The 23,282-nt window shown below is 40.1% G+C and overlaps 1 protein-coding gene across 2 annotated transcripts in view; it reads left to right on the top strand.

The window, feature by feature from the left end:
* Positions 1-23,282, top strand: part of NT5C2 (5'-nucleotidase, cytosolic II) — an 87,310-nt gene that overhangs the window by 27,858 nt on the left and 36,170 nt on the right. For both annotated transcript variants that reach the window (XM_015420136.1, XM_015420138.1), the window contains exon 3: positions 3,293-3,366. In XM_015420136.1, the coding sequence (XP_015275622.1) occupies positions 3,293-3,366 (74 nt within the window). The remainder of the gene's footprint in view (positions 1-3,292; positions 3,367-23,282) is intronic.

Here is a 23,282-nt window from a genome sequence, read left to right as displayed (position 1 = left end):
TGCAAGGATATTTGGTTTTGTTCAGTCCTTTGATAACATGCCATGAAGTTGACTATTATGTAACTGTTACGATGTCATCTTTAATTCCTTTTCTGTGTCCCCCCCCCCACTACTCTACATGCTCTATTGCAAAAGCAGGCAGCTTGCCAGGAAACTGTGACTCCTAAAGCAGTGTGGAAAGTTAAGGGTAAAATATGCTATGACTGGAGAAACTCTATGCCAAATGGACTTATGTAGAACAGTGATATCCAGTGACTTGTAAAATTAACTACAGATGTGTGTGCTCTAGCACTGTTTAAGGAGAAATGCAGCATCTGCAGTCTTGTTTTCAGACATAGTGCTCTAAAGTCAAATTAGATTGAAATAAAATTATGTGTATATGAGCGTAGGGAGCCTTCAAGACATTAGGTAATGTGATCAGGCATGTCAGTAACTTGGATGGCTGCAAATTTTGCAAGATGAGGTAAGTGAGATGAGGTAAGATTCCTAGTGCAGGAATATAATAGGTTTGACCTTGGATATTAACAGTTTTGCTAGTGTAGTGTTCATTTTTGTAAATTACCTTGTAGTGATATTAGCATGTCTCTTGAGTTGATTTCTGTGGTATTGAGAATAGAAGCATTATTAAGTTGGCAGCTATCCCTTTTTGCACATATTTGTATACTTGTTTCAGTACTCTGTCTATATTCATTCTAGCAGTCTTGTGTAAACAAAATGTAAGGCTAATTATATTCTGTTAGCAGTCTGGGACATCCAGACAAAATCATAAGATGTAACATCGCATGCTAATGGTTGTGTTCTCTGTCATTTTCATATTACTGTTTAAGACAGTATCAAAAATTACAATTGATTGTTCCACCTATCAGAGGATAAAAAATATTGTAATTTGCTTAAGTCAACTTTTTCGTGATCGTGTGTTAATTGTTATAAACAACATCATCCTCAGTGTATGTACTTCATGAAATTCAGCCAGTGTTTTAAAGAGTATTTCCCATAAAGATAATTTCCATTTGTTCACTTAGATCTGTGGTAATACCTGGACAAGTGCAGTTTTTAATTTAAGGCTAAAACCTTGTCATGACTTTGTAATTTTGGTTCAGAAATGACAGAATTACTGTCTATCTGTGGCTGAATGGGCTGGTTAGATATGAGCACAGGAGAAGGGGATAAGGTTTCTCCCCCCCCAATTATCCCCTTACTCACTGCTGCTGATAAATGTATGATATTTCTTGAGTGGTATGCTGCCTGTCCTAGGAAGGGAACTACAGGAAACGTTTGGGCTGTGATACCGTGCAGAGATGAGTGGGGGTTGAACTGGTGGCATTCTGTAGGTTTAACAACAGGCTGCTCATTGCCTCTGCTGAACTGCAGGTTGGAAAATATTTAGTGGATATTTAATATAATAGTTGCATGTCATAAACAGGCTTGAGAGCAACCTTAGCCCCAGAACATCCAGTGTGCTAGCTGTATCTAGATGTTGAGAGTCAGGCGAAAGTGAAATTGGGTAAATGCCATCGATCAGAGACAGAAAATTAGATGGGGATAAATTACCAGAGAGCTGTGCAGTTCTTATAAGTCCACGTCAACTGGTACTCAAGGAGCACATACTAGGCTGAAAGGTGACCAAGGGAGTGCAAGAAGGTTAGACAGGTTATATACTGTTGCATATTAATTATGATGAAGTTATGATGAGTTTTTCTGTTATTTATATTATCAAGTGAGGGGACTAGCTTTGCATCCAGAAATACTTGGGGTATGGGTCCAGCAGTAGTGATGTGGAAATGACCTTATTTGACACATTTTCTCATCGGTATATATGTGTTAATGAAATTATAGCAGAAAAACAAACTGGCTACTATGTTTATAGCTAATAAAAATACACATGACCCTTAAATATTACATATTACGTAGATGACAGAAAAATATCACAACTAATAATGTGATTCTGTATGAGAAATTTAGAAAAGTCCCATCCTTGTGATAACGTAGAACATCTTCTGTAGTAAGTTGTAGAAAATGATGAGCACCAAGATGTAAGCCTGTTCCGTAGTTGTACAAATGCAAAGAGGTTCCTTCTGGGGGTGGATTAACCCCTCCCCTCAATTGTACGTAGGTTTTTAGATTTATTTATTTTTTGCAAATCTAAGGGGTTCCCCAAGTTTGTGGAAAAATCTCCCTTCTCTGCCTATGTATATTGCATACAATATTTTCAAGATTTTTTAAAATTAATTCATAAATAATTTTGTTAATAATTAACAGGTTATAACGTGTAAAAGGTTGATACATTATTATAGGTTACTTCTAGGATTAAATGTAGGAGGGGAGAGATCCATGTAGACTGTCCTGAGCTCCTTGGCGGAACAGTGGGATAAAAGTGTACTTAATAAGTAAAAATAACCTCTGAGAGTTTGGGGGGGGGGATCTTCATGAACAAAACATACTATGGTATGGGTGGGTAATAATGAGCAGAGGAAATTCGGTAAGATCACCTCCTTCCCTTCTTTTCAGTCAGTGGAAGGCAGGGGTCATTTTGTAGGAAAAGAGGTGCAGGAGCTCATTAGCATAACTTATTTGCATATGCCACACACCCTCCTGCCCACCCTGGGCTCCTTACTGCCGGAGCTTCGCTCCTGTGCGCTCCTGCAGGAAATGAGCCCTGGTGGAAGTAGAAGACACTTTTGCCTCCCTTTTTTCGCTGAAGAGCTCCTGCATTTTGGTGCATTTTGTCCTTGAGCGTCTCCATCTACTTCTTCTACAGGCTGTTATATCTATTCCCATGGCTTTTGTTACAAGGAATGGAGTTTGTATATTAAGTGCTATCAAGTCACTTTTGACTTATGGTGACCCTATAAATTAAAGTCCTCTGAAACATCCTATCATTAACTAGGGCTGTGGCTTTCTTTATTGAGTCAGTCCATCTCACATTGGTCTTCCTCTTTTCCTGCTGCCTTCCACTTTTCCTAGCATTATTGCCTTTTTCAGTGAGTTCTTATCATGTGACTAAAGTATGATAAGCCTCAGTTTGGTCATGGGGTAGGTAAAATTAATACAGGTAAAAGGTAGAATTGCGTGATACTATCGTGTTAGAAAATCAAAGCCCAAATCTTTGCAATAGTTGCTTGTAACCAAATGTGCACAGGACTGTGACCCATTGTCTCTTTCATAATTTTGCCCCTTAACATTATACCTTAGGAATTCTTTGACACTTCTAAAATACCACAAGGAATATCTTTGTTCCCATTAGATTTCATGACAAAAATGTTCACCCTTGGGTTTCTTACTTTTTCCACAGGGTTTTTGTGAACAGAAGTCTAGCCATGGAAAAAATAAAGTGCTTTGGATTTGATATGGATTATACATTAGCTGGTGAGTGTGTGTAAATATACATATTTTTCATAATCAAGCCCTATCTGAGGCATTGTCTCACTGATGGAGAAAACATCAGTAGGCTGCTATGCTTCAGGGTAGTGGGTACTTTGTTCAGAAACTTTTATTTTAAATTAACAGAGAGCTGATTAAGCTGTAGCTAGTGAACTACATGCAATCCTCCTGATCAGTTTTATTTAAAATACAAGAAATTTCTGTGCTATATGATGCAGTGAGCATTCTGTTGTGGGAGTTGTGATGTTTCTTTGGTGAAGCTGTGTTGACTTTAATCTTTCTCTTACATATGTGCATATAAATGATGTCTTCATATACATTCTGTCAAACTGTTATTAAAAACATAACTCTTCATTGTTTTCTCTTTCCTTTATTGTGGATAATATTTTTCTTCCTATAATTTGTAATATTAGGTGGTGGACTTGTTTTTCTCCCCTAGATTTTCTCTTCATTCTCAAATTGTTTTTTATTTCTCTTTTAAGATTTGTCCTTTCTAATACCACTAGGATATTGGTCCATTCTGTTGTTGTGTATGACACCTTGGTCTGCTCAACAGTAATATCAACCTTATTTTCCCCTGTGTTTTACTGCGATTGCCTAATTCTAATTTATAGTCTTCCTTGCACTGACTTTCTCTGCTCTGTTGTGCTGTCCATGCTTTAAGCTACCTTTAAATGTTTTTCTTTGTACCTTTTCCCTGTTATTTTGCTTTCTCTATGCTCGTTTTCTCTTCACTAATTTTTCATATTTATTCATTTAAACATTTATATCCTTCTTTCCCCCAAACTGAGGAGGTAAAATTGCCTTGAAATATAAATAAACACCCAATCTGCCATATGGACAATAGTAAAGTGTACATTTTAAAACAAATTGGGGCAAGATCCATACATGTAGAAATTAATAGGTCAGACATTCCAGATATCATCATCCAAAAGGTCTCCTAAATAGAATTGCGTTGCCTAGCTTCCTGGAGGACAGTAGGGATAATATCCAGATCATTTCCTGGAAGTCTGTTCAAGAGCATAGGAGCTGCTATAGAGAAAGAATGCAAATAAATTGAGACAGATCGTACAGCCCTAAGACAGAAGTAAGAGTTGCTGAGAGGAACACAGCTCTTTCTAAAGCTAGGGCTTTCACCCCTTTCTGTTGCCTATGCCTTGTCCTTAGCTGGCCCTTATCTTTGCATTGGCTTACTACTGGTCATTACTTTGTCCATCATTATCCTCATCAGGAGGCATTTAAATTCTCATCTCTCAGTCTATCCCCATACAATTAGCTTGTATTTCTTTTATTTCCCGTCTCCTTTTCTTGAGTGTTATGTCTTCTTTTAGAGTGTGAATATTTGAATATATTATCTCTTTAAGCTGCCTTGAACCAAGCAGAAAGGCAGGGTATAAATGCCGTAATAAATAAATAAATTTAAAGATTTGTTAGAAGTTGACATGGGACACCAAAATTGGACCATACCTACTTTTTACAGATAGCTGTTTACACATAAAAAAACAAACAACCATATACCATGAAAGAACATTAAACAAATGGGCACCAGCATCACATTTCTAGGACCCTGGGCAACCATACCAATATAACCTTTTAGTCTATGGCCTCTTTCAAGGAGACTTACTGCAGCCTGAGGAGGAAGGCTCAGACCCATTTAAACCCCTGATTTCTGCTCTCTGTGAAAAGCGGCAGGGAGCAGAAAGCAGGGGTCACAAACCACTATGAACCGGTTCTGTTTGTGAACCAACATTTCGGTTCATGGTTTAAGAAGGAGCTGCAAAACTGAAACTGATAACAGGAACTAATAGGGATGGGCATTGCAAAAATGCAGTTCATGCCCATCCCTATTAATTTCTATCAGTTTCAGGTTTGCAGCTCTGTCTTAAATCCAAATATTTATTTTACTGAATAAATTATGCATGTATTTGCCAATTTTATGTATCTGCACTATTTATGAAAGTAAGAGTATTTAGTTTTTCTTGGTGCAGAACCAGGGTGACCCTGCAATTTTGGACAAAAGGAGCTTTGACCTTTGTAAGCTCATATCCCCAATATCTTGTTGGTCTCTAAGCTGCTACTGGCCTCTAGGGATGGGCACAAACCGATTTACGAACCCCAGTTCAGACTGGACCAGGCTGGTTCGTGAAGCATGAACCAGGGGTTCCGGAGACCGGTTTGTCCCATGAAACCCACCCATAAACCCCCGTGTTTTTATGTAGGTTTGTGAACGGTTTAGAACTGAGCCCACCACTGGAGCCGATCATTTAAATGCCTTTGGACTGAGCTCCCACAGTGAGCTCCACAGGGCTTTATAGGCCTTCTGAGCTCACTCTTGGAGCTCAGTCGAGTTGGGCAGCCTGGCTGGACCGGGCTCCCAGAGTGAGCTCCTGAAGGCTTTTATAGGCCTTATATGCCCTTATTTGGGCAGGCCCCACCTGGAAGTGGGCTCTGAAAGCTCTTCCACCAGGCTTTCGAGTAGGGCCCCCCCGCCCCCCCACTACGTTACCATCTTGGGGGGGTTGGAAGAGGCCCTGAGAAGAGCCCCTGAGAAGGACTATTAGAACATCTGAACAGCGATGCTATAGACTGCCTGTTAAGAACTGTCTTTGGATCTGTCCCGTCATCTTGGGTTTTAGAGTTCTGATTATCACTGAGCACTTTATGTGATTTAGGACTGGGTTTCTTTTAAATTGTATAGTATGTTTTAAATTATGGATATATTGTTGTTTTATTGTAGCAAGTTTATCTTGCCTTGTGAGCCGCCCTGAGCCCTACAGGGGAGGGTGGGGTATTAATTTGGTAAATAAATTAATAAATAAACTCTTGAAGCTTAGTTGGGCCGGCTGGACCTGGAGGTGGGCTCCAAAGACATTTAAATGCCCTCGGAGCTCACTTGGGTCAGGGGGGTGGACTCTGCATTTAAATGCCTTCGGGGTTTGCTTCCGGTCAGACTGCCTGACCTGGAAGTGGGCTCCAAAGGCATTTAAATGTCTTTGTAGCTCACTTGGGTCGGCCATTGTGGGATCCCATGGCATTTAAATGCCTTTGGAGCTCACTTCCAGGTGGGTCCCCCCATGAACTTCTGAAGCACAACCCGGCTCATGCAGTGGAGAAGTTCATGGAAGTTTGTGATTCATGAAAACCTCCAAAGCACAAACCTCCACGAGACTCCATTTTTCCAATTATTGCCCATCCCTACTGGACTTGAATCTAGTTGTTTTACTACAGACCAATATTACCCTCCAAAATTACCTGCAATTTTGTGTATGTCTGTTAATAGTCCTGATACACATCACTTTCCCATCCAGGTTAATCTGCTGTGTTCCTTATGGTAATATGGATGTTTTGGATCGGTATAAAGAAGCTCAAACCTGAGAAACAGTGAACACATTATTTAAGCAGCAGACTTTTTTGCTATGTGATGTTTTATTTTACTATATCATATTACGAGGGCTGCCTTGTTTCTTGTCACATGCATGCAGCTAAGTATGTTTCATGCCATGTCATGAGAATTAAAGGTTGGTTCATATCTGGAAAGACTGAAGGCTGCTGTTGTAGGCAGTTATGTTTAGGTAGGGCATGGTGATATTATTAACATTAAAGTAATGAAATTCAAAGATAGTAATTATAATGTCCTGTATGTTGTATGTAGGAAATGTGCAACAGCTTTTGGCTTTACTGAACCAAGCTTGACCTTCTGTGCATCCAGCACAGAAATGAGTACAATTTAGCAAATCACTGCATGTTACATAATAGTTGCCATAATAGTCCTTGGTTTTTCTCTGCTCTGTTTCACTAGCAGACAAGAACATAATTCTAAAATGCATAACAATTTCTCTTCTCTGTAAGATTATTATATAAGGATCGGGATTTTAGTGCAGTTGACATGGTTATATAACATGGCTGTGTGGCTGATTTGGTTAAAATACTTGGAGAATTTGTGTTCATGTTAAAGGATGACTGTGCACTCTTCCAAAATATGTCAGGAAAAAAATCACATAAATTTTCAACATTTTGGCTTTGAAACTGTGCTTGTCTGATGTCAAAAACCTGTTTTCCCCCATTATTGATAGAAGACACTGATTAACACTCTAAACCCTGAATATAAACTGTGCTTATTCCTGAATTATTCAAGAGGGCATTTTTACACAGACCTGTACAGAATGTAATGTCTGTTGCATAAAGTATGTGCTGTCAAGGGACCCCAACCCAGGATCCCTTGGAAGGGAGCAGGCAAGACAAAAAAACCCCCAAAAATCTGAAATGTGAGTCCTCACACCTCAGGTAGCATGGTCACCAGTCCCCTTCCACTAACCAGACAGCCAGAGACCACAATTTTAAAATTGTTCAAAAATGGTCCATAAAAGCTGTGAACAGTGAGGATAAAAAGTCTAACTAAGCAACTTTAAATGCACTAGTTCAAGACCCAGATGTTGCCAAAAGAAAACTTGAGTCCAATAAGGCTCCACATTCCAAAGTCCAAGACAAGGTTTCTGGTCAGTAAGACCCACTTAAACAAAAGTGTCCCAAAGTCAGATGTAATCCAAACAAAGGGCAAAACTAGAATGAAAAACCTTTCCTTTATGCCCAAGGGCCTGTGTTGGCCTAATTCTAGTTAACCAATCAAACATGTAGCAAATGATGTAATTTGACCATCAGACCTGTTGCTATGCAGGTGATCTAACCAATCAAATGGGTTTGCCAATTAACCGTGCCCTGCAGCTGCACTGGAATCAACTGAACAAACACCTTCTTCTACCTATGAGCTCAGGCACTAACAAGATGAAATGTATCCTCCTGGATTCTTGTGTCTTTGAAGCTACCAGGCGTAATCATGTGACCTGCAGCTGGATTACCTCCCATCTCCCTATCTGAAGCTACAATCAGCTTGCTGTGTTTCAGAAAAAGAAACTTCCATCTTTTACTAGGCCTCAACCTGAACCATTGTTTTGAATTTAAATAAGAAACTGCTCAAAGAGACAAGTTTCTTGACATGCGCTTACTATGTAATTTCTGCATAGTTCAGTGTATCATTTAAATGCTTAAGCTTTTTGAACTCTTTTTTAGATTTCTGCAATCCAAACCCTATTGCATTGGTTATTGGATGCCCCATCCTGGTGACCATATTGACTTACACTGTGTAATCCACCTTGAGTCTCAGTGAGAAAGGTGGACTATAAGTTATGTAAATATACACAATGTGGGCTGTAATAGCAGTTTTTCTTGAAAGCTAGCTCTGTTGGAGTCTTAAGAGGTTCACAGGCTATCAAACAAGGCTTTGGAAAATGCAGGCAAATGCAAGACGGATCACTTCATACTACTCCTATTCCCATGTGTCTATAGCATTATACCATCCTCTGTTATTAAGAAAGTTTTAATTATCGTACCAAAGGAGGGGACTGCTATTTAGGGCTAACATATGTGTGATGCTTAGTTGCATGTGGTTTTTCCTTGACAATTTTCTAAAAACAAAATTAAGTCAGAGAGGCTGTGATCTGTAGATGAAAATAAGGATTTGGAGAAGGGGTAGCCTAATGTGTTCCTTTCTGACAGTTTTTCTGTTAAAATGCTCTTCTAGAGAAGGAAAATATCTGTACCTTTTCCTCCAAGGGTGAAGAGCGGGGGGGCATTTTGACCAGAAAAATATCTGAGGGGGAAAAGAGGAAAGCCTTCTCTTTTTCTCTCTTTTCCTTTGTTTAATATTTACAGCCTTTTGCACCTGATTTGCATTATGGAATAAAAAAGGAATAGAAAGTCAAATGTTTTACATAGATGTCTTATGTGCCTATCTAGCTTACCCTTGATAGATTGAGAGCCAGCTGTGTGTTACTGTAAAAGGAAAGAGTAAGAGTCCAGTAGCACCTTAAAGACTAACAAAATTTATGGTAGGGTATGCGCTTTCGTGAGTCACTGCTCACTTCATGGCTACCCATCTTGATCTATCTCAGTGTAAAAGGGAGTACTTTTACCAATAATTACTATGGTTAAACGGAACCTTGTTGAAAGTTTTCATTTCACATTAAACCTTGTTGAAAGTTTTCATGAGTATGTTTCAATAGCTAGGGTAGTTTCATTTAAAAAGCTGTCCTTGTGCATAAATTGTTCTTGCCTTTTTTGAATGGGCTTGGATAGTGACTGTATAATTAATTGTGAGTCTGCATTAGCAAATGGTTGGTAAATTAGAATTTAATATAAATATTTGTACCTTAATTTATATTAACCTATTCTAGCTTCTTTCCAGTTCATTTGAATTGTCACATTAGTTAAGAGCTCTTCTCTTTCTTGTACCCATGTTCATGGTTTAGCTTTTGGCAACTCATTATCTCAATCCCTGTTCAGCCATGAGGCTTGCTTAGTGACCTTGGACCAGTCACTTTCCTAACATACCTCACAGGGTGGTTGTGAAGATAAAAATTGATAATCTCTGTGCTATGGGAATCAGTTGAGGAGGAGGTAGATCGGGGGAAAATAGTAAATGAGTGTCAGCTGAGAGTCAAATTAGGTAATTTTTTCCTAATCCATTTCAAGTTAAGAAATACTAGTTTCTGCTATCAAAGATAGTGAAAAAACAAACTTATGATAAACTACTTACTGGTTAATTGTGTTAAGCATTTTAGGGATGGTACAGAGAAAATGCTGGCTCTTAAGAGTTAAAAAATCTTCCCTAGCAATGCATATTCCCCCTTTCACCACCTTAAAGAAATGTTGGCACCAGCCTTAACTATGGTTAAAACTAACCAGGGTCTAAAAGTAGCACTGAACAGTAGCTTCAGGTTCTGGTTAAGCTGTTAATGTTGGTATAGTTACTGTTGGTGTTTCCCTTGACTGCACTTAAGATGGGGAAGGTGAGAATTTACTCCTAAGAAACAACTGGTGGAAGCAGGGAGTGCTGGTTTCCATAATTTTCTCCCATTCTCTTAAACAATGTTAATCACTGTTCTCTCTACCCCAGTCTTGGATGTAGCCAAAAAGTGCCATTCTAGAATTGCACATCTGAAATAATGGGAACACTTTTTGGATATATAATTCAATGACAGTGCATCTTGTACAAAAGCCATGTAATTATTAGACTATTATTAGAACTATTATTAGAAACAGTTAAATTAACAAAACAGTGTGCAAGCAATTACATTCCCAAGAACTCTTCATCAGGGAAGATGATTAACGTCTTCTCCTGCTTATGGTGTTGTGAAATCATTATGTTGTTGAAATTCAGTATGATGGCAGTTCTGTAAGAGCACTCCATGTCTCATATGATGACAATGGCTGGGTTAACCATTAGAATTGCTGGAATGTATTTATTTTATTACATTTTTATCCCACCCTCCCCACCGAGGCAGGCTCAGGGCAGCTTACAATACATACACATTTTAATCCATTTGAACTACCATGTATATAATTTATTTTGTACACACAACAAGCCTAATTAGTCCTGCTAGAAGTAGTTTCATTATTGCTGTAAGCTTGATTAAAATCAGCGCTAATTCCCAGAGAATCTTACAGGCCAAGATTTCCAATGTACTGGTATTTGCCATTATTTGGGGGCACAAAAAATTTAGTTACTGACTGACTACTCTTCTGTGAGACCTGATTTACTCAGCAATGGAGTAGGCTTGAAGTAGCTGAAAGGAGCAAGAACACATAAGCAGTAAGATGTCCTTTCTTTAGTCAGTCCAAGGCACCTGTATACCTACAACAGCCAGTGTTACTAAACATCCATGATCTTAGATTGTGATTGCTGTATTTGGCAAACGACACAATGATTAGGACCAATCAGACTTTCCCAGCCTTGTCCTAATTGGAGTCTAATTCTTCATGCTCCTTGGAATTCTAATCATTTCATTTATTGCGATCCAAGATCAGCCAACACCAACATAAGAGCACAAGCTAAACACAGACATTTAAAAAAGTATTAACTTTGTTAAGCACTAGTTTCCATGATACAGGGCAGTTACTAAAAAAAGATTGAAGCATCTGTTTCCTTATCAACTGAACCAAAGTGCAAAATGTGGCTATCTTAAGGATTCATTTCATCATCTTCCATCCAATGGAAATGCCTACACATGGCAGTTAATCTCCCTCCCCAACACACACCATCCACAGAGTTTTGTCTCTGTGTACATTGGGGGAAATTTTTTATAGTACTTGGACTGCTCATTGAAAGTTTCACAGATTTGGGGTTTGATCCACTGAGCAGTGTGTGTGACTTGATCATGAAGTCTGATCTAATGATTTTGTGGCCATCCCTGATAAATGATCCTTAATGTTTGATAGTCATTGTAAGAATGCCTGGTGTTGTCAAGAAATCTGTGGCACAAAAATAATAAATGAGCATGACTGCACAAATACGTTATTTCAGTTGCTGCTGCATATTTTAGAAGTGAACACTTCATGGAGTGTGAAGTCATACTATGAATTCTGAATTGGTCACTGGGCCGGAACAGAATATATACATGCTTTTCTCGCATTCCTACTGGGATATTCATATTCCATGTATGAATACATAAATTATTGTTCTGTAACACTAAATAATGACTCTTCTCTAAGCAATGAATGTTGGTAATGTTGAGCATTACGGTTTACTGATATAAAGGAATGATACAGACAGAGGGGAATTTCAGACAGCCGATATGTTCCGTTTCAGGAACTGTTCACTAATGGTTTCTGTACTGATATTTCAGACAGAATCGTTTTAGTAACGGTTCCCTAATGGAATATATTGACCCTTTCAGACATAAACGCTCCTGTCCCGTTAGGGAAGCGCTCCTGAGCCATTTTACCTGCAAACTGCTTCCAAGCGGTCTTCAATTTTCTGTACCGTTCATGAAGCACTACAGGGTGCTATGTAAAATGCCCCCATAGTGCTTCCTCCGATGATAAGGTTTTCCTGTCCTTTTTCGCCTGCATGGGTGATCTCTGTCTTTTTTTTAAACATTCTTTTAAGAGCACTATAGTGCTATAACACAACACTAAAACAGCACAATAGTGACCCTATTGAAATGCCTGGACCACTGAGATACATGAGATCACTACATCTGGGGAGAACAGGGATTTCAATGGAGTACAGTGCCATGGAATCCTCCTTCCACAGCATTCGCTATATGCCTGGGAACTGATATCTGTAGGCAGGGGATAAGCTGTAACTCTGCAATGCTCCCTCTAAACTGTGGAGTCCTGTGAGCAAAAATTGCACTTTATAAGCTACTGGCATTAGAATTGTGAGTAAGTTATTTGGCTACTGCATAAATTAGTTTGCTCTGGAGCCAGTCTTCCTGAGCAAAGACAAAAATGTGTGAGTCGGAGGCTAAACAACCGTGAGCCAGTTCACACTAACACAGCTTAGAGGGAACACTGGCTGAAAGTACAGGGGATCCCCAGGTCCCTCCTGGAGGCATGGCATCCTGAAATGCTGGCCATCAAAAGGAGGAGGATGTTTGCAAGCCGGGAGGGAGCTAGTGTTAAAAAAAAGTGCGTTCCTGAGCTTCCACTTTCTATTTTTAAATCCCCCAATCTCATGTATCTCAATGGAGTCCAGGCATTCCAATGAGGTCGCTATTGTGCTGTTTTGGTGTTGTGTTATAGCACTCTTAAAAGAGTGTTTACAAAAAAAGACAGATTGCTCGGGCGGGCAAAAAAGGGCAGGAAAACAAAGTGGTGCAGTCTGAAATGCCAAACCACTTCAGAGACGGCTCCTTACCGGTAGGGGAAAGGCTGTGTGAAATGGCCGCCCCTGTACCGGTTTACTCCAAAACGGTACAATAACCGCTTAAAAAGGGTAATCTGAAATTCCCCAGAATGTTGGAGCAGACAGACTTTTTAAGAAACACTCTTGATCCAGGCCTTGACCATGCCCCATAGAGACATCATGCCAGATTGATAGTTTTGATATAGTTGTAGCCAAATTAGATAGAACAAAAGTTTTGGATATGGCATGGATATGGTCCATTAATTTTTCTGACTCTGGGGTTTTATATTTTGTTTTTTGCACATATACATGAATACCTCACTGTATGTTGTTGTATGTAGTAAATGTGTAGTGATTGGTGCAGTTGAAGCGAAGACCATTTTTAATATCAGTTTTCCCTACCGGCTTTTTATAAAGTTATAGAGAGAACCTGGAAGAAAATGGCTGAATATTCAAACTTACTGAAGACCAGAGTGTAGTGTGAGACCAATATTTTGCAGACATTTCTGGAGTTCCCATGTTTTTCATAAGGGCCTGCAATATTACAGAGATCTTTGGCCATCTAGTGGCCAATTCTGCTTTTTTAAAATGAGTTCTTAGAAAGATAATTGTAGAATAAGCAGTCTGTGGGAAATAAAATGGCTGATGAATAACACATTTGAATTAATCTAATATCCGTGAATGTTATCAGCAGTGTAATTGGATGGTTATTGAGTCTTATTTGCTACACTGCTTTGGCATCTTGTTCCCCTTACTGCTTGAGGATTTCTCTGTTACAAGACATGGTGATGGCCACTGGTTTTGATGTTTCTAAAAGAGATTAATGGAAGACAGGTCTGTCAGCTGCAATTAGTTGAGGTGTAGCTAACTGGCAGTTCCATGTGGATAGGCACTATACCTTGGAGCACCCAATACTGGGGACAAATAGAGGAGAGCTGCTGTATTAATCTATTCTTGAGAGTTCCCTGGAGGCAACCGACAGGCCACTGTTGAAAACAAGATTTTGGATAGGTGGATCCTTGTACTGTTGCAGTAAAATTGGGCATATGATGGTAATGTGTTAACTGTTTATAAATAGTAAAAAAAGTTTTTTGGGCATGAAAGCCTAGAAATATAGCATGTGTCCTATTTAGAATTGTGATCTTCAGGGACCTTTGTAGGGAAGAATAAATTCTAAAGAAGGTATTTGGTTATGTTGAGCAATAAATAAAAGAGAAAATCCAAAAATAGTATCTTGTTAAAGAGAAGTGTTAAGAGTGTTAAGAATCAAGGATACTACCATGATTACTAGTTTCCTTATGACCATGCCAAATATGTTTTAAATAACCATGACACTAGTACTATAATGTGAAGAATATAGTGTGCACTTTTTCCTGGGATGAAGACTTACCTTGGAATGTATAGGTATTTTGTAAAAATCAGTCTTGAACTATGGTTTGTAGTTTATAATTATTACTTATTGTATTTTCAGGACCTGTACTCACATTGTAGTTAGGTCATGCCCCAGACCCATTACCCTCAACTTTGGGCATCTGCTGTAATGTTGGTACACATATACTTAATAATTCACCATCTCTACACTCTCGGTGGTAAGGATTATACATTGCCCATGGGGGACATTTTTTGTCCTCTCCCCTTTCCTTGCTTCTTCTCTCATTCCCATTCTCCAGCCAATCTACCTTTATCTGCTCTCCAGTCTCCATCTTTCCCTCTTCCATCCCCATTGCACCTGGGAAAACTTTGGCTGAGTTGTGCAGTGCTGGCTAGTCAGGACCCAGTTCTGCAGTGGGGAACTTACAAGGACTTTGGAGGGGGTACCTCTTTCCCCTGTATATCTTCTCCACCCTTTTTTTTTTTTCCCTTCTCCTGTTAGCCCCCATGCTTCCTTTTCTCCATCCTAGCCACCAGCCACCTGACCATTTATCTGCCCCCCAACCTTCAGCTGTATCTATTATTTATTTACTTCAGTTATACCTTGCCTTTCTCCACAGTGGTGCTCCTTTTATTATTTTGGGGTTTTAACATCACAATTTTTTGTTGTTGGGTTCTTTTTTTAGATTTTAGAATGTGAGTACAGGGATTTTAATCTGTGTTGAAACTTGAGTCTAGAATAGAATTCAGATTTTTTTTTGGGGGGGGGCATTATTGTCACCTTCAAAAGTGTCCAGCCCTCACAGATTTGAAGGTTTCTAAGAAGCTGATAAAAGACTTGCATTGCCTTTGTCTCGTAACTAGTTATCTATCCCTCTTCCATGCTCCTCAGTTAGCTTGCCCTATCTATGAGATTCCTTCTGTCACCAAGCTGTTTCCTGCCAAAAAAATCCAAGTTCTAGAAAATTTCACACAATAGATTCTAAGTTATAAAAAGTTTTTCATTTATGCAAAATATGTAAATAGTCATTATTTGCATGTTTTATGTTTGCATTGTATGTTTAGATATTTATATTTTCATAAGCATTTTGCTATGGCTGTATATTGATGCTAGCACTGTAGGGTACAGTTAGATTTTTATCTGAAGAATCTTGAAAAACCTAACAGACATTCACCTGGTCGCTTTGTTTTCTGCTGTTGCATTTAAAGTGGTTTACAATTCAAAAATAACTCTGCAATATAAATATACTAAGAGTAAGGCCTGGTGTGGGAAGAAATACAACGAGCTCTAGAAAGAGGCTCCAGGTGAGTGTCCCAGCTGTGGCTGGTGGGGCAATGGAGGGAAGGGGAAAATAGAGGGAGGCGAATCATGTTTATTTCCTTCTGCTTAAGCCATTTTGCTGCCCCAAGTGGGTAGTCTGGGAGGAGAGCTGCATGGTAACAGGTATTGTTCCCTCCACCCCTGACTTATGTTGATTTTGGGGCTATGCAGTACCTCATCCTGTGCCATGTTTTCTGGGTTTCAAGGGTCTGGAAAGGGGTTCCGTAGCCAGTTGCAGGGTTGCCATCTCTGGGTTGGGAAATACTTGTAGATTTGAGGGGTGGAGCCTGGGAAGGGCAGGGTTTGAGGTGGGGAGGGACCTCAGCAGGGTATAATGCCATAGAGTCCACTGACCAAAGCAGCCATTTTCTCCAGGAGAACTGATCTTGGAGATCTCCAGGTGCCTCCTGGAGGCTTGCAATACTAAGGGGAGGGCCACGTTTGTTGAAGGACTTCAGTGAGGTATAATGTCATAGAGCTCACCCTCCAAAGCAACCATTTTCTTCATGGGGATGATCTCTGTAGTTTGGAGATCAACTGTAATTCAGAGAGATGTCCAGGCCTTCCCTTTCAGTTCCAAAGCTGCTTCCTGTTCAACACTTTAAATGATTCCCTGCTAATGCTCCACTGCTTCTTGGGACTCCCAACCTGGGAGTTGTAGTTCTAATTCCCTTTGCTATGGCTACAGTAAGGCCAGCTGAGAACTACAACTCCCAAAGTGCAATGCGTCAGAAGTGGGGGTGTAAGAATGGAGGAGCCGGCGGGACGGGTCAATAGGACACCAAGGCAGCTTCCCCAGTGATAACAAAAAAGCATGCAAAGGAAAGGAAGGGGAAACAAGGAAATTGAGGAATAAAATAAATTATTAGATAATTTCTGTTTCATAATGAACAGTTAGATTGGACGCTGCAGTACACAGTTCTGATGGAAGCAGTTTGGGAGGGCAGGAGCAAAATAGCTGGCTCTAGGCAGGCTGATGGTGAGCTCCCTCTGATGCAGCCAAATGGCCTCTGGTGCTTGGAAATGATTGAATGACTAGGCAGTGTAGATTTTATAACTGAAAAAAGTTGTTTTGGAGGGGGGTTTGTTTGTTTTTTGACTCTTGATAATAACACAAAGTGTGGCATGTGGATATTTTGAAAAGCAACTTCTTGGGAATTCTGCGTGTGTGCGTGGCTGCACTAAAGCCAATTACAAGCCAAAGATTTTAATGGGGGTGATTGTTACTGGTCTGTGCCTTGGCTGTGCTACCATATAGTTCTAGAATTGTCAGCCTTGCCAAGTTTTATCTAAACAACTTTTACATTTAATATGTTCCCTATTAATCAGTAAGCAGGGAATGATTAAAGAGCAGAGGCATTTTGACACTGGAGTCACCTTGAGAAAAAAAGGAACAGGCATTTACTTCTTCACCCTCTTGCATCATCCTGAGGTTGCCAGATATTCCCAAATGTCCTCCCGTTAGACTGGATGCTAACAGCATAAGGACATTTGATCCTATCTTTTCTATAACTCATTCTATTTGACACTGTATCCATCACGGCTATCATGTATCTAATGTTTTGGAACAATTTGGTGTAGTTTATTATTAAGTTTGATTTTCAGATTTATTAAAATGTATTAAATATAAGTTACAATACTTTAAAAATATATATTTTGTGGTAAACATGTTGGATTTTTCCTCTTTGGAGCTCACCATGCTTGCTTTTACATTATGCTAATATCTTTCCTATCCCTACCTACTAAAATGGCTTTGGGGGGGGGAACCCCAACTTTCTAATTAAACTGTAGAACAAGTTAGGATTTAATCCATGTAGTTGCTCGCAGTTCTTATATTTATATGTACACGACTGAAGTTTTTTTGCAGACTTTCCATTTGGAAATCTTGATGAACTAACCTCAGAGTGTTTTGTAGATCTGAAGATGAAATTTTGCATAGATATAAATGCCAAGGATGATGTGGCTTATAGTTCAGTCTTTGGGTTATAGTTCAGTCTTTCTCTGCACAGTAGCTCCAGCAAATGCACACACTGTTGTTAGCACAACACCACTGTTTCAGTTTAAAGTCAGTTTGATTCTTTCTTTTTGACAGGGGAGTCCAGTGTAACTCCTTCAAGACTGGAGTGACACTCAGCATCTGCATCTGCCTCATGTGAGTTAAAATCTTGGCAGCAGCATTTTGCATTAGCTGGAGCGGCTGCAGATTTTTTTTTCTTTTCAGGAAGGCTATAAAATTGCTACTGTACATGTCTTGGCATCAAGGGTAACACTGGTGTGCATGGGTATCCCATATCTTACTACATAGCTTCCTGTGAATACAATTTGTCTTCTATTGTGACATGTACACTACATAAGGAAACCCATACACTTTGGGAAGTTACAGTACAATCCTAAACAGAGTTACACCCTTCTAAACCCATTAACTTCAGTGGATTTAGAAGTTTGTGACTGTGTTTAGGATTGCATTGCAGAAACCCTTAGCAATATGTAATATTTATATTGGGACTGATAAGAAAACAAGATAAATGCTAACAGATGGTTTCTGTTTTCAAACTTTGGCTATTTGCTAAGGCACCATTCTATTACCCCCCCTCCCCCGCCCTGCAAAAGAAAAGAAACCCCTCCTCTTAACAAAACCCCCAGATACCTTGGAATAGATTGATACTTTTTCTTAGTACTTGATGTTCTTAGTTATGTCTTGGGAACATGCCTCGTGAAGAACAGGATGAAGATGTGGTTTGCAGTTAAACTAAGGGTGTTCTTATAATATCTGCAGCTATTTGGCTTACGGCACAGGCAGATCATGCATGGCAACATCTGTTTGGATGTCAAATTCTGTTTTAATGATAGTATAGTCTAATCACCATAATATGGGTATGGAGAGATGCATTTCAGCACTGCATTGTTGCCTAATAACAGAGTAGTTTCCGAACTGAAGATTAGTTAGCACTGAACAATACAGTTTCCTTGTACAAATACGAAAGTTACAGGCCCCTTTTCAATTATGATGCTGTTTCAGTGCCCAAATGTTGTTCACACGGCTCATCTTAGATACATTACTTGCTGGCTAGCTCATATTACCCAAATAAGCACTGCCACAGCTTGCGAAAAAATGTCAGGAGCTTGTAACTCAACTTGATCGATGTACAGTGCTCTGTAGTGTAGAGTGTTGTCAGAAAGGGACACGAGCTCTGTAAATTCCAGCTCCATTCCCAGTTGTCTAATTAAAGGAAAACTTCTCTTGTCACAGTAACCAGAGAGCAACATCTATATATCTAATTCCGAACCTGGCTGCAGAATGGGGAGCAAAACAAAAACAAAAAAACCCCCTGAGAGTAGGAGGAGGGATATTTGTATAAACTCAGGAGAGCAGCCAGGCTTGGTGAAAAATCCAACAGGAAGTGATGGCATTTAAGAAACAGCCACCCAAAATGAGGTTACTAAGAAAAGTCTTGGGACATACAGATCAGTACTGTGTGGTTGCAAAGGAGAGGCCAACAACAAACAAATACCTTTTATTGGCATAAAATATTAGACAGTTGCCATTAGGGTAAAACAATCCTATAAAAGTTGGCAAAGGAGAGGCAAAAATGGTAATGGGAGGCTTGGGGTATGTGGAGAAAGTAGCAAAGGGGTTAAGGAAGTGTTGATAAAGCATGAAGTGGCAAATGGAGAAAATGGCAGTGGGTGGAGAAAGCAGTGATGGAGCAAGCAAGGGGGGAAATTAGGGGGCAGTGGTGGGGGATTCCCCTCCTCCAGAGTTTCTGCAGGTTCCCTGCATGTCTATAACTTATTTCCATCCTCAGAACAGAACTGAACTTCTAGTATGTGCGTGCTCAGATTCACATGTTAGCTTCCAAGTAATTACTGAAGTGCTCTGTCAACAAGGTTGTAGAAAATGCACCCAGGATTGTAGGTCCTTCACAAACAGGAAATTTCTCATCCCACTGTATTCATAAATATTTGTGATGAGCAAATTGCAGGCCTTGGGTAGCTGAGGGGATGGCTAATAAGGCTACATGGTGTCTTAGGATGGACTGAGGGGATTACCTTGATGGCATTTTGTCGATCCAGAGGCTGAATCCCAGGGCCTTTGACTTTTTGCCTTATCCCTATTGAGCCCCAGCATCAAGTTCCTTGTTCTTCTGGATAGCTTTCCAAATTTGCATTGCTATTGCATCCATTTCTCCATGTGGCATCCCATGTTATTAATTTCAGAATGTCACAAGTTCTTATAAAACATTTATATAGCACTGGTCCCATGTTCTGTGTTTTACCCCCAAACTAAGAGGAAGAAACCATGGCCTGAAAGAGTGAGTGACAGTATAGGTGTCTGAAGTCTAAGATTTAAGTAAGTGGCAAATTCCATTTATTTATAAATGGGTTTAGGGAGAAATTGGGGGTTATGTTGTGCAGATGCTGAGAACTGCAATCACGTTAACAGTATAACAGCATAATAAGGCAAGCCATTTTAAAATTAAGCCATTGTGTGCCATATTTGTTTAAATGTTTTTGGCACATAAGATGATAGTTCTGAAGGGATGTATTTGTTTTTTTCATACATAGATCTTTTTCATTGCTGTGGAAAGGCAAATAAAAACAAAGCAAACTTTTGCCACTCCCATCCCTCAACAGAGACTGGTTATGTAATTTAGAGCCCCCCCCATTGCTTTCATTTTAAGATAAAGCATTCACAATTTCAGACATGGTCCAAGAAACAGACATTATACAATCTGATGTTTCTATATGCCATCTGGAATCTCCTGTCATGTACTGTATATCAGTCTGCCTTCTCTGTGTCTGGCTGGGCAAGAGGCCACCATTTTTATTTTAGAAAAGGCTAACATTAGTGAATGCACATGCATTCATAACTTATACTTACTTGAAAAAATAATTTAAATTAAAACATTGAGACTTCAGCAAAAAATGAGTACAGAAAGGATTTTACCAAACCACTGGTAGCAAGACCCTGGTACATTTGTGATTTTTTCTTTTACAGATCATAAGTGTTCAAAAGAAAAAATTAAAGGCATGTGATTGTGTGCAGAAAAATTAGTTTTATGCTTTCAGTACCTTCAAGATCAACAATATTTTAACTTTTTATAACTTGCCAATTTTAGGCTGAATTTTATACCCCTCTATAGGTAGATTCTGTGTCAGATTTCAGACTGATGGGAGAAATTGTCTTGATTTCATGATAAATAGAATTTCCATGCATTATAATGGTAGAATGTTGGAATGCCAATGTGACTTAATCAAATACAGCTGCCTTCATGACTGTATAATAAATACCATATAAAATGACATAAGAAGAATTTATCTAGTCCAGTATTCTCCTTCACTCATGGCTCTTTTTACATGGAAAGGCAGTCTTTGAAACACCCCAAGGATCCTGTGAGCTACATTCAGTGAAATGTTATTTCCTACTTCCCCCTGTCTTCTTGATCCTTCTGTGTCACTGGAAAAATTGATCCTGAGGGGCAAGGGATCTACAGGTACAACATGAGATGCAGCATATTAGGGTGCATCTCAAGTGTAAAATTGTGATTCTCCCTCTGAGGTGGAGGCCATCTTGTGGGTGATTCCCAACCATCTCTTAGGGAGGTAGGAACTTCAAACTGTTTCCTGTTTCCTGTGGTGGGAGTCACCCTCAGCTCAGTTTTCTTCCTGCCTCAATAGGGAGAGCAGCAAAAATTAGGCTTCGCCTACACTTTCACTTTTGCTTCTTCTATTTTCTTCAAAATCCTCCCTCATCTTCTTTTTCCCGACGCGTAGTAAAATCCTGTCAAAAGGGAAAGAACCAAGACAGCCATAACTCACCTTCTGAATATCCAGGCCATAGAAGGTGTTCCAAGGAACGAACAGGGGGATGGAGTGTACTCCATTTTTTTCATGGTCCCCAAGAAAAACGGGGCTGGAGGTCTATTCTAGACTTGAAATTCTTAAACAAATTTGTTCAACCAAAGCACTTTCGCATGGAGACCCTGCGGTCCATCGCGGAATCTCTAAAACCACAAGAATTTCTCTCTTCTATAGACCCAACGGAGGCATATCTTCACGTCCCTATGTTTCTCCATCACCGCAGGTTCCTTCGCTTCCGCGTGGACAGGGAACACTTCCAGTTTCAGGCTCTTCCCTTCGGCCTGGCCTCAGCTCCCCATGTATTCACCAAGATACTCATCCATGTGAGTATCTGCCTTTGGGAACAAGGGATTTACATCCATCTCTAGCTGGACGACGTGCTCGTTCACTCCTTGTCGAGGCTACAATCACAGCGGGACACAGACACGACAATTCGATGCCTACAGCATTTCGGGTTTCTGGTGAATATCCAGAAGAGCTCACTGAATCCATCCCAACGTTTGGAACATCTGGGAGTTGTGATAGATACCAGACTTACAAAACTGTTTCTCCCAGAGACAAAGGCAAAGAAGATTCAGGATATGGCCAGACAAATCATAAAGGCAAGGACTTCGTCGTTATCTACTCTAACAAAGATGATGGGTCTAATGGTAGCGACGTTCGATACTCTTCACTGGGGTTGTCTCCATTCAAGACAGTTACAGATGTTTCTTCGACCGTTTCAGCGTTCCATTACGTCCAAGATAGACCTGTCCCTGAGGGTACCTCTACAAGTGAAGTCGAGCCTCAAGTGGTGGACAGTGACACGCAACAGGACACAAGGCAAGACGTTCTGGATTCAAGACAGAGTACAGATTTTCACAGATGCCAGTCTGGCGGGCTGGGGTGCCACCATGTCTTCCAAACCTATTCAGGGGACGTGGTCAGAGAAAGAAAAACGACTACCAATCAACTTGCTGGAGTTAAGAGCCATTTGACTAGCAGCTCTCTTGCACTTCACTCCTCACATCAAGGGACTCCATGTCCTAATTCGAACAGACAACATAGCCGCAAAGGCTTATTTAAACAAACAGGGAGGCTCCAAGTCCCTAGCTCTCCACAGGGAAGCAATACTTCTGTTTAACTGGGCGGAGAGCAATCTGGCATCCATGAGAGCGGAACATGTGCAAGGTGTAGTAAATCTTCAAGCAGACTGGCTGAGTCGCCAGACTGTCCAGGAGGGCGAATGGTCCTTACACGAGAAGGTCTTTCTGATGATAACATCCAAGTTGGGAATGCCACAGGTAGACCTATTCGCCACCCACACCAACAACAAGCTACCACGCTTCTACACCAGATACTTCCACCCAAAGGCAGAAGGGACGGATGTTCTTCTTTCCCCATGGCCACAGGGCCTTCTGTATGCCTTCCCTCCACTTCCGGTATTGGCCAGACTTCTTCAAAAAAATACGGGTTCTGAAAACAGAAGTTATGGTGATCGCACCGTACTGGCTGCGCCGTCCCTGGTTTACGACACTCCGGGAGATGTCAGTGTCTTCTCCCATCAAGCTTCCAGTCTCAGACGACATGTTGCTACAGGGAATGGTCCTTACACCAGAAGGTCTTTCTGATGATAACATCCAAGTTGGGAATGCCACAGGTAGACCTATTCGCCACCCACAC

The sequence above is a fragment of the Gekko japonicus genome, unplaced genomic scaffold (assembly GCF_001447785.1).
Source record: "Gekko japonicus isolate JY-2015 unplaced genomic scaffold, Gekko_japonicus_V1.1 scaffold29, whole genome shotgun sequence".
Taxonomy (NCBI): domain Eukaryota; kingdom Metazoa; phylum Chordata; class Lepidosauria; order Squamata; family Gekkonidae; genus Gekko; species Gekko japonicus.
This window is presented reverse-complemented; position numbering and strand designations above follow the sequence as displayed.